Source organism: Papaver somniferum, unplaced genomic scaffold (assembly GCF_003573695.1).
Source record: "Papaver somniferum cultivar HN1 unplaced genomic scaffold, ASM357369v1 unplaced-scaffold_133, whole genome shotgun sequence".
Taxonomy (NCBI): domain Eukaryota; kingdom Viridiplantae; phylum Streptophyta; class Magnoliopsida; order Ranunculales; family Papaveraceae; genus Papaver; species Papaver somniferum.
In genome coordinates this window covers 15,585,688-15,598,348 of record NW_020622492.1, presented here as the reverse complement: position 1 = coordinate 15,598,348, position 12,661 = coordinate 15,585,688, and the positions used below count along the sequence as shown (strand labels likewise).

The 12,661-nt window shown below is 34.5% G+C and overlaps 1 protein-coding gene across 1 annotated transcript; it reads right to left on the bottom strand.

Annotated features, from left to right (window-relative positions):
* Nucleotides 1–9,068: 9,068 nt before the first annotated feature.
* LOC113333636 lies at nt 9,069–10,604 on the bottom strand. Its single transcript, XM_026580060.1, has 3 exons — nt 10,145–10,604; nt 9,578–9,957; nt 9,069–9,500 (listed from the first exon to the last, which is right to left on the bottom strand). Exons 1-3 carry the CDS (start codon nt 10,602–10,604, stop codon nt 9,069–9,071), a joined length of 1,272 nt encoding a protein of 423 aa, XP_026435845.1.
* Between the last annotated feature and the right edge of the window lie 2,057 nt (nt 10,605–12,661).

The following is a 12,661-nucleotide window of genomic DNA, read 5'->3' as shown; positions in this document are numbered from 1 at the left end:
TAATAAATTCAAAAAAAAAAGGAAAATGTTTTACTAAACAATTAATAAATTAAGGAAAAAAAAGGCTTGATCGCTCTGATCAAAGATATTGCTACAGATAAGAATAATACTTGTTTAGGTAGTCAAAAGTGTGAGAAGCATATAGTTAGGTTGTTTTCTTTCTCTGCTTTATATCTTGTTACCAAAAAAAAAAAATTAAAAATAAGTGTGAGAAGGCTATACCAACTTTTTATTGTTCTTGATAAGACCAAAAGTTATCATATCTTGTAGGGTATACAATACTGGCTCTTGTTATAATACTTCTCTTTCACAAATAACAAGAAGTCCCAAAGTACAACTACCATAGGAATGTATCCCTAAAATCCAAAAATCAATCATAAGAATGTTCCATATATATACTCCTAGTATTTAGTGATGGGGATGGTATTTAGGACAGGGTACCACTAGAATATTCTACATAAATTGTTAAAGTAGAAATGATCAAAGATAAAAAAAAATACCACTGCAAACTGGAGTATTTATTATTGTACTAGCTAATTCCTTTGTTACTAGTGCCTTGGATATAGTAGTATCTTTTCTTTACTACTGAGTCAACTACATTGCACTATTTTACTCCCAATTTACATATTCTTAGAAGCAAAATAATAAATGATTAATATAGTACTAGCTACTGCCTTGGAAGATCATAAATGCTTTTGGTGTAATTTCTTTTTGATTAAAATCCCAATTCATATTCTTAGAAGTAATTCTAGCTAGCCCTTACAATTAAATTTGTATTAAAAGAACCGAGATCAGTATTTATTTTTTAAAATACTGGCCGATAATATAGGATTTTATCATGTATGTGCCTTTAATCTGGACGAAATATGAAATATCAGCTATACATATGAATATCCGATAATATCGCATTATTGGTCGTATCGGACCGATCAGCCGATAATATTGGTAAGGATGTTTGGGGATGTTAGGTTATCAGGTGAAACTAGTTTATTTGATTTGTTGGCATTATGAATTCGCGAACGACTATGATTGGATTCGTCGACAAGACTCGATATCCAATTTTTTTACCAATATCACTCTTGGACATGGCTTATTCAGCTAAACCAATTTTTATTTCGATGTCACGATCTTAGAGAGTATAGTTCATCCAAATCTAAGTTTACGAGAGTATTTCCACCAAGATAAATTGATTGATGGTAATTTTCCATTTTTTTCGATATCACTCTTGAACAAGCTTGTAAACCAATTTTTATTTCGATGTTACGATCTTAGCAAGTATTTATCGTCCAAATCTAAGTTTCTGGGGAATATCTCCACCAAGATAAATTGATTGATGGTAATTTTCCATTTTTACCGATGTCACTCTTGGACAAGCTTCTAAACCCATGTTTTTATTTCGATGTCACGATATCTTAGCAAGTATATTTCATCCAAATCTAAGTTTCCGACGAGTATTTTCACCGAGATAAATTGATTTAATTTTCTATTTTTACCGATGTCACTCATGGACGAGCTTGTAAACCAATTTATATTTCGATGTCACGATATATCTTAGCAAGTATTTATCGTCCAAATCTAAGTTTTTACGGGGAATATATCCACCAAGATAAATTGATTGATGGTAATTTTCAATTTTTACCGATGTCACTCTTGGACGAGCTTCTAAACCCCTGACTTTTATTTCCATGTCACGATCTTAGCAAGTATTTTTCATCCAAATTTAAGTTTTCGTGGAGTATATTTCCACAGATATAAATTGATTGATGGTAAATTTTCAATTTTTACCGATGTCACTCTTGGACGAGCTTCTAAACCAATTTTTATTTATTTCGATGTCACGATCTTAGCAAGAATTTTTCGTCCGAATCTAAGTTTCCGGGGAGTATTTCCACCGAGACAAATTTCTTAATGGTAATTTTCCATTTTTACCGATGTCACTCTTGGACGAGCTTGTAAACCAATTTATATTTCGATGTCACCATCTTAGCAAGTATTTATCGTCCAAATATAAGTTTACGGGGAGTATGTCCACCAAGATGAATTGATTGATGGTAATTTTCAATTTTTATCGATGTCACTCTTGGAAGAGCTTCTAAACCCCTGTTTTTATTTCCATGTCACTATCTTAGCAAGTATTTTTTCATCCAAATCCAAGTTTTCGGGGAGTATATTTCCACAGAGATAAATTGATTGATGGTAATTTTCAATTTTTACCCATGTCACTCTTGGATAAGCTTCTAAACCAATTTTTATTTCGATGTCGCTATCTTAGCAAGAATTTTCGTCCAAATCTAAGTTTCTAGGGAGTATCTCCACCCAGATAAATTCCTTGATGTTAATTTTCCACCCAATTGTTTTTATATTATATTATTTATTTATTTTCCAAAGCTATACTTGTTCACTAGCCAAGTTATCGTGCTTGTACGTGGCTAAGATAGAGGTAGAATATTAAAGTGAAAACATGTGTCGGGATATAAAACACGAGCAAGGAAGGGAGAGTACTACACTTTTTCTTTTCCAAGTCTCTCTCTAAACTGGACCTAGGGTTTCAGTATCAAAAACTGAACTTAAGGTTTCAGTATCAAACCAGACAAAATGATCAGGACTGCTCTAGTAGTAACTTCCTTCCGATTTCTTCTTCTTGATGAAGACAAAGAGATCGTTGGTTTATTTTTGTTGCAAGTTTGTTCCTTGTTTTGGAGATGTTGATTTTAATCAGTCTGATGTCGATGATGATGATGATGTTGTTGACGATGAAGAAGAGGAGGACGATGAAGAGGATGATGAGTATAATTTTGAGGAGGAGGATGATGATGATGAGGATTTAGATTATCCAGAACACTTCTTTTGGTTTGGGTCGGCGCTTGAGGATGAAGATGAAGACGATGATATTATGATGATTGGCCATACAAAGATGTGGTTACGATTGTCGACAACAACAATGAAGAAGAAGGGGATTCTAACTGATCTAGTCCTCTGTTTTCATGGTTCTTCTATGCAAGAATGGTATTCAATCACATCTTGATCCATCATCTTTTGTTTAGTTATATATATGTCTTTTTTTTGTGTGTGTTATTAGTGTAATCTTATGTATATTTTTTTTTGATGTTTAATTAGTCTGTTTGTAAAGCTGCTTGGAAGTATAGTTTTTGTGAATGTTTAATATTTACGGATGCAATATTTTCTTTAGATTCCAAGTGCATATGTTGTTTAATTTTTGTCCATTGTTCATCTGTTGGAGTATCAATCTTTTGAAAAAACAGAATAAATGAGTAATGTGTTTAAGGGTGCTTGGTTTAGAGATTTGGATCAGAAGAGTTAGGGTTAACCATGATTTTGTTGTGGCTTTGCTGTTAAAGTGATAGGATCATAAATATGATAGGGACTGTATATGGAGTCTTGTATCAGAGTTTAAAAATATAGCCAAATTTTTCATAAATTGCAATGCCAAATCTGCTCTCTTATTGTTGTGTTCTCTGTTTAGCGTGTTTATTTCTGGTTTATCTGATGCAACCAGATTTGGTTGCATCATTTTTAGTTATTGGTTTCATTATTTTTATCTATGATTCACCTAACTTTTGGTTTCACTTACATGTATAAAAAGAGAAACGGAGTCGTATAGATGCTCGTTGCATCATTTGTGCAAAGTAGTAGCTGACATAAAGGCGTTGATACAAAACAAAGAATCGCATATGTTAGCTCTTAAATCATGTCCATTCTGGAGTTTCATTGAGCCATTCTTTGATGGTGTAATGGAAGAAGAAGAGCTCGTCAAAAAGACAAAAGAAGTCATGATGGTTTTACAGTCACTTGAATTCAGAAAATAAGCTACCATTGTGTTTCAGGTTAGGTAGATCGAAGAAAATGACTCTGCGGACAATTCCAGAAAATTTCTCTGTTATCTTTAGTATACAAATGATGGAGGGTGTAGAAGTAGATGAAGAAGTGGGCATAGGTGAAAAACTGGAGAAAAAGGTTAAAATCTTCGTCGCTCAGTATTTTAAAGGAAGTAAGAAGACGTTCAAAGCTGATATTCAACGTTGCATGATGAAAGTCGCAGCGGATGAAACCAAAGCAGACGAGTTTGTAAAGTTTTTCGTCATGTTCCTGTTAGTGTCGGTATTCGTCCCCAACAAAGGTGGGCAAAGTCTGGCTGCCAAGTACTTGTATATGGTATTTGATATGAATAAGGTTTGTTGGCCACAAGTGTTCCATGGTTATCTACTTGAGTCAATAATAGATTATGATGGCGATGTTGAAAACGTAGTTGGTTGCGTAATTTACCCGCTGGTAAGTTATTTTTTGTTCTTTTGATTAATAAGTTATATTCTTTTATAATGTATCTGATATTGATTCTTAATTTGAATCTTGTTTTTTTTTAAGTATTGGGTAGCAGAGATGACTATGATTGCAAAAAGGAAGGATGGGATCGACAGGTATCCGAGGTTTGCTAGATGGAACCTTGGCAATGTCGGCCATCAAATATTGAAAAACTTCAACGGTTTCTCCGACAAGAAAGATTTATACTCTGAGGTAAAGAAGATTTACTTTTCTATCAATCCATTTCAAATTTAATATCATCAAAAAGAGAAATATTTACTTTCTTTTTTTTGATGAAACTTTTTTGGTTCCATCAAAAATTTTATCTGAAACCAATTTTGGTTTCATCAAAAAAATTAGCTGAAACCAATTTTACTTGTGTACTGCAGAAGAATATGCGTCGCCGCAAGGGGTCATTCTTGCTTGAATATGACGATCAAGAGAAGCATTTGGTTGAGCCCATAAATGAAGATGATATTGTTGTTGAAGATTTTGTTGAACCTAAAGAGACGGTTGAAGGCAATGTTGCAGACCATATTGCTGAAAATGAAGTGGATGCACAAGTTGAAGACAACTCTTACGAGGCCAAATACAGGTGGGCAAGAATGGTGATTGAAAATCTTACAACAGTTGGAAACAATGGACTCTCAGGAGAAGATAAAGCAGTATTGGAAAAATATGACGTTGAGGTTGGGTTTCAACCATCATTGAAGACTTACTCCAGAAGGAAGCGTAAGAGAGTTCAAGTAGACTTGCTCCAGAAAGAAGATGTTCTTTCGGATCCAGAAAAGGTTTCAGATGTTGAGGTGATATGTTAGTTAGATTTGCAGAATTTACTTATTGATAATAGAATTGAAAAATGTTACATTTTTATTGATATGTTAGATTTGATCTGCGAATTTTACTTATTGTTTATTAAATAGAAATTTTACATTTTTTTATGTCTTGGTTATTTTATTTTTTTTTATAAATTTTACATTTTTATTTGACAAACTGGTTCAAAGTAATTTTACATTGTATTGATTGTATGTTAGTATGTGACATTTTGTATCTTAAACCTTGTATTGCAGGTGGTGAAAGGTGCAGCGCCGGAGGATAAAATGATGCATATTGCCGGTAAGCATTTACTGCATGAAGGAACATAACAAGAGCATTTACTGCATGAAGGAACAGGACAAGAGGATGTTGAAGAAAGGGTTCAACCTAGTGAAGCAATGATACAAGGTTATGTAGCTTTTCTGATGGAACCAGAAAAGGTTTCAGTCCCTGGAAATGTTGTTGAAGATGTTTTGATGGAACCAGAAAGGGTTTCACTGTCTGGAGATGCAGAAAAATATGGCGATGTTGTCTCTTCATTAGATGCAGAACCACAACAAGGAATAGAAGAGTCTGATAAAGAACAAGGACAAGGAGGAGTAGAAATAGAAGAGTTTTCGGAGTTGACTCCAAACACTATCGAGGAAATAAAGGTGGCCGAGCAGGTTGAATTTGAAATGAAGAAATCTTCATCAAAACCGGAGGACGAGACTGAACAATTAACTCTGAATACTCTTGAGGAAATCAAGGTGGACGAGCAGGTCGAATCCGAGGCCAAGAAATGTTCATCAAAGCCAGGAAATGAACAAGAAGAGGGTATGGAGTTGACTCCAAACACTATTGAGGATATCAAGGTGGCCGAACAGGTCGAATCTGAGGCGAAGAAATGTTCTTCTTTGAAGCAAAATATTGAACAAGAAGACAATGAAACTCAGTTTATATATGATGAGGAAAATGAGGATGCTATTCGGAAAATGGAATCCATTTATGCAAAGAAAGGTTGTTCGTCAAAGACAAAGGTGCAAAGTGTATACTACTACTCAACTGTAAGAATGGTAGAGGATGTAGCTGATATAGAAGACGGTGAACCTGGATTCAGTTTAGGACTGACGAAGAGTGACAGTGAAAAACAAGATGTTGAGAAAGGATCTCAAAACATTAGTCCCAAGAAAAAGTTGAGTAATATGATTACAAGACTAAGGGATGTTAGAAGAAAAATGCAAGAACCAGTCAAATATCGGGATTATACAACTGAGAAAAAGAGAAGAACAAAAACTAAATGTGATTGGAGAAAAAATCCTAATGAAAAGAATAAGAAGAAGGCGAAGAATGAGGAGGTGTATGAGGTGAAGGATGTGAAGTTGAAAGCAGTTGAAAAATTGAAAATTATGAAGGTACTCGATGAAAGTCAGAGACCCCTTGTGAGCAGGTTTTTCAGAAGCAAAACTGAAAGGTAAGTGCTGAAACCAAAAATGGTTTCATCAAAAAATGTGTTCTAAAAAACTTTTTTTTTTTTTTCGTTCTTAGATCCAGCATTCACTAGCTTGAGTTTTACAGCTACACGGCGTGGGAGAACAAGGAGCACCAACTTATAATATCTGGGAGGATGCTGGATTTGTTGATGAGAAAGGGAGACGTCGGAGGAGACATCATTGAGTTTTACATCTTGAAATTGCAAAAGAACATCCTCAAAGAAGAGTTGAAACCAGATGGTAATCCGAAGTACAAGAAAGCTGTGTTTCTAAGCACATTTCCTATGTAAGTTTCCTCTGCAATTTAGTAGATACATTCTTACTAAGCATGGACAAGATTTCGGTTAGAGTTGATTTCTGGTTACTGTTAATTTAGTAGATACATTCTTACTAAGCATGAAGATTCTTGTGTACTGGATTAGTTGACTTTGGAATCCTTGACTAAGTTGGATCTGTTAGTACTAGCATACTAGATAAATTTCCATCAAAAAGTGTGGGAAAGATTCGTTAGTTTGAAGCATTCATCTTGAGTAGAGTGTTTACTTAGGATGTGGATACGAATTGTAATTTGAAGATCTTAGTATCAATTTGGTTAAATTTTTTGAATGTAAACCTTTGTAGCAAAAACAAGTTGAGTGAAACCAATTGCATCTTTTGTTTCTCAATCTTCAGTTAAACACTTTATGATGTGCGGGGGATCAGTTTTGTGATTGTAGGTCTAGCTGATTGTAGAATCCAACTATGAGTGGAAATAGTTGTTTCAAATGTTGTTGGTTATATAGTTTATTTTGATGGAACCAATTTTGGTTTCATTCTTTAGGAAGAAAAAAATGTCGCTCATTACGAAGAAAAAAAACACTTGCATGTCTGTCACTCATTAGGAATCTGTTTTCTTGTATTTTTTCAGACATGTCACTCACTAGGAATGAGATGTGGTAGTGCAATTGAAGCGTTCATCGACAAAATGGACTACAGTTACAATTTTTATTCGTTCCGTTGCTGACAACAGTTGGAGATGGGGTAGACCATTGGACACTGCTAGCTTTTGATACTGAAACCGCAGAATTTTCTCACTACAACTCCTTGGCTTCCACTGAAGAAGAATGCAGGAAAAGTGCTGAAAGCATGAGACGAAGAATAATATCATAATTTGCACAGCACAATGCAAATCTCCCCCGTGACGAGAAGACAACTCAGCCCCCGCAATACACTATGCACACGCCATCATGTTGTCAACAAATGGGGTAAGCTAGAAAAATCATCACCTATGTTTGGAAGTTCGGTAAAATTATTTATTTATTTATTTATAGCAGTTTTAAATATTAAATATTGAGACAATTTTTTGGTTGTTTCAGGAATGATTGTGGTCTTCATGTTTGGTATTACATGAAGAGCCTCTTGAAGGGAAACATGGCGTCGTCTCCTGTAGATGATATTTCACTAAAGGTGCATGAGATGAGACCAAAGATGGTGTGTAAGATCCTCCTTGATCCATGAAGAGTCTCATGGGGAGAATATTTCAGAAAGGGTAGAAAGCATGAGAGCAAAGTTATGTATACTGTCAACTATTTATAAATTTGAATGCTTGTAATAGTTTATAAACGGTTTAAATTGTGTATGAATGGTTTCAATTAGAGTACTGTCAACTACTTGGAAAATTTTTTTATAATGTTTTCAATTATGTTTAACCGAAACCATATTGGCGCATAATGTTATGTATATCTGTATTTTGATGAAACCAAAAAGGGTTCCAGCATAAATGATGAAACCAAAAAGGATTCCACCAAATTGCAGGTGAAACCAAATGGGAAAGGGTCGTATCATGGCTTGGTTTACAGGCAAAATTGACATGTTTCAAAGGCATGGCAATAATTCATAATAAAACAAAAGTTTAAGGGAAAAAGCCAAGACAATTACAAAAGCATTCACAAAAGCAGTGATCTAACCAAAAAAAGGATCCAACCTATTTTGGTTACAAAATAACAGTAGAAATGATGAAACCAAAAAGGGTTCCACCATATTGCAGGTGAAATACCAGTAGGAAATCAACATGTTTTACTGTAGACAAGAAGACAGGAATATAAATGAGCACTAACAGTCAAATAGAATATAAATAAGCAATAACAGGAATATAAGTCGACAGAAGAAAATGAATTCTCAAAATGTAGACTAAAGCATATTGTAGTCTAAACTAAAACATATACTCAAAGTTTACGAATTGTATACGAAATGCTAATAGAATAGAAAAAGTCTGAACTAAAACTAAAGTAAATCAGTCTCAAAAAGACTTCACTTCTGCTTATTAGGGCACGTCCTTCGATAATGAGTAGTCAATTCATTACAGCCACCGCAAGTTCTCATCTTCTTCTTGGGAATTGAACCTGTATTAGAAATCCTTTTCTTATTACTTGGACGTCCTGATTGTGGCAAAACTTTAGGTCCATGAATAAAAGACTTGGGTTAAATTGTCGCAGGCCTTTCAACTATGGGAACTGGATGGATTGGTCTTGAATACGACTCTCGATAGAACTTAGTGGTGAAGTAGTCTTCAACATATTCATAAGGATCTTCACCATTCCCCATTATACACCTAACAGCATGGGCGCAAGGGAAGCCATTGATTTTCCAGCGGTTGCAAGAGCATGTCTTTTCTTTCAAATCAACCCTTTGTATTAATGAGGCATGAACTTCATACACAAATTCAGACAACTTGGTAACACTGTAATCACGGCCATGCATCTTATTGTTATAGAGTTCAGTTTCCATTTTTGGACACAAAACTCCTCGCCAATCGAACGATGTCACACATTCTTCACGACGAATGCACATCATTTCCATAAGCTTCAGCCGTATTTTATCAAGCATGACAGTAATAGGCATCTCCCTCTCTTCCTTAACCCAACCATTCAAACATTCAGTAATATTTGAGCACAACTCCCCATATCGACAGCCCGTGAAAAAAAACTAACCCATTTATCAAGTGGAGCCCTACTAAGATATTCTTGTAGCTTCTGATTTTTAACCAGCATCAAGTCATCCCAACTCTCCTTAAACTCGACATGTGTATTCGCATATGCACATTTTTCAAACAACTTCAACACATAATTGTTATATGTCTTGGCTGACTTAGGCAAGCATGCATTAACATTATTTGACATGTGCCAGTAACACCACCCATGATACGCACCTGGAAAAACGACGGGGATTTGGTTGACTAAACCACTACCTCGATCACTCAAAAATGTAAGTTGTCTTTGAGGAGAAACGACATCCCTGAGTTGATCCATAAACCATTTCCAGTTCGCATCAGTCTCAGATAAAACCACACCATAAGCTAAAGGGTAAATTCCTGCAAAATCAAACAAAACAGAAAGAAATGACAAAACAACACTGCAAAAAAATGATGAAACCAACAAGACAGAAAAAAGGTTTCATCAAAAAAAATGATAAAAGAAACCAATAGAAAAAAGTTTAAGAAACAGTACCATTATCCCCGTTTAGTCATGTTGCTGCCATCATGTGACCGAGATATTTACTCTTCAAATGTGCTGCATCCATGAATAGCAAGGGACGACAGTAATTAAATCCACGGATACATGCTCCGAAGGCAATGAACAATCTCACAAACTTTTGACTCGCGTCAGTTTCCAAAACAACACGGGATCCAGGATTGGTTTCAGACAATTGCTTTGTATACCAATGCAAGTAAGCGAATGACTTCTCATCCTCTCCCCATGCCATATTCAGTGCATGTCTCTTACATGCATATGCATAATAACGACTTATGTCAAAGCCATATTCTCTTCTAATTTGTTCCATAATATCCTTTGTCTTCTTCTTTGGGTTCTGTTTAATCTCATCCTTGATCAAGGAACTTATTAGCTTCTTCGATACATTTGGAACGTTAATAAATCCACCGTCACAAGTATGCTGATTGTTTAACTCCTTGATAATAAAGGGACTTCCTTCGACACCGTCACAAGAAACATCATACATGTGCCATTACACTTGTCCTTCTTCTTGTTAGCACAACAAGCAACAATCCGCAACTTCTCGTTTCTTGTTACCTTATATTCATAACCATTTGCAGCATGGTACTTCATCTAATCGTGATGCACTTGGTCCACACCTCCTGGAAACACTTGTTCAACACTGTGAAAAAAACCTAGCCAACGAGCGGATTTCAACGGTTCTTTGACTACTTTAGGGTCATCATAATCAGTGACAGTGGTAACTAGTGGCTGATTAACAGGTACAACTTCTGACTCATGGGATGATGAACTTGAACTAGCACCTATGTGGCATACTGAATTTGAACTTTCACCTCTATGATACACATATAAGTCTAGTGTTGGCAACTTGTTAAACAGAGAAAACACAACAGCTGATTGGAGATCATAATCAGACTGAAGTACCTTTTGCTTCTCACCAAATTTATGAATGTTTTCAATAGTGAATGGAGATATTTGAACCCAATTTAAACAAATATTATCCTTCAAATCCATAAGAGTTGATTTTAAACCAATACGAAATGACAATGAAGCTTCATTGTAACATACAGCTGCAATGACAGAGTCCATATCTACAAGCAAAGTATGGAACCAAAAAAGGTTTCACTCAATTTAAACTGAAAACTATATGACAGCTTAACAACAAAAAATTTCCATACATACAGATTTCACCATGAACAACAAGAAACAAACATAATCAACAGAAAAAAATCTATTTCAATACGAACAACGATCCAAAATTGTAACATTATTGTAACTTCTATTATGAAATCAACTAGAAAATTCAAAACAAATCAAATAAATAAAAATATCTGGAAATCGAAATCGCGTTCCTGATGAATATGATCTGACTACTCCAACGTATGATTACAGACTCAAGATGACAGTTCGAAGGATTAAATTGTTACTTCTCTTCTTTTCTTCGAAGAAGATGAAAACCGAAAACCAAAATAAATTGAATTTCTTCAACAATACATATAAATCTTCAGATTCGAAGGATTGAAATCTACGATTTCTTCTGTTATTCAACTAAATTGAAACAAAACTGAGATCGGAAAATTAGTTTCTGAAATCATCAAAATTGAACCGGAGAAAGAGATAAGAATATAGATCTGGTTTTGATTTTTCTAGATATCTCTATAAAGATTCTGGTAGAGAATATACGAAATCAAACCCTAAAATCTAAATAGAGGAAGATTCTGGTAGAGAAGATCTTCAATCCTCTTCTCCGATCTGCTGAAATTGTATTTCCGCCAAAATTTTCTATTTTGAAGAAACCATATATATGGTTAAGGGTACAATTGGAATTATTGGATACGGTTAAAAACTAAATTTAACTAATTTGAATTCAAATGGAGTTTTTGTTCCATTTTTATTGGATACGGTTTTGATTTGGCACAAATAATATGGACGGTGTTTTAGTAACTCTAAGAGTATCACCCTGACTTTTTAGAGCTTAATATGTAAGAAATACGTATTATTTGATAGTTATATTTACATTCATTAATTATGTAAGTGGTTTTAAAATGATTTCTAATGATATGAAGTATACAAATATCCATGATATAGTTTGAGAGATATGTCATTTCCAAATCTTACTGTATTATTATTCTAAGGATATAACTGGAAAACATACCTAAGAATATATTCATCTCTTCTCCTTGCCTTTAGAATCGTGCGAACTTGAAATAGCTGAACCCTTTAGGTTTATGACTCCGACCAAATTATCCTTATTAAACATACCCATTCCCCCCATTTTCCAAAATAGCACCTGGAGCCTCTAGTTCAGGGGTATCTACAATGCCTTTGTACTCAATTCGGTTGTTGATTCTAGTAAAACCAACAGAAAAAATAATCAAAACATATCAAAAAGAATTACGCCGATATTTTAAGAACTTGAGACTACGTTTATCGGGATCTTGGAACTTGAAGATTTCCATTCTTTTCTTTTTTTTTTGATTGATAGGTTTTCGTCTTCTTTATTATCACTTATCAATAGATTTTGAATTGATCTAGAATACAAAACAAAGCCTTGCTAAATTA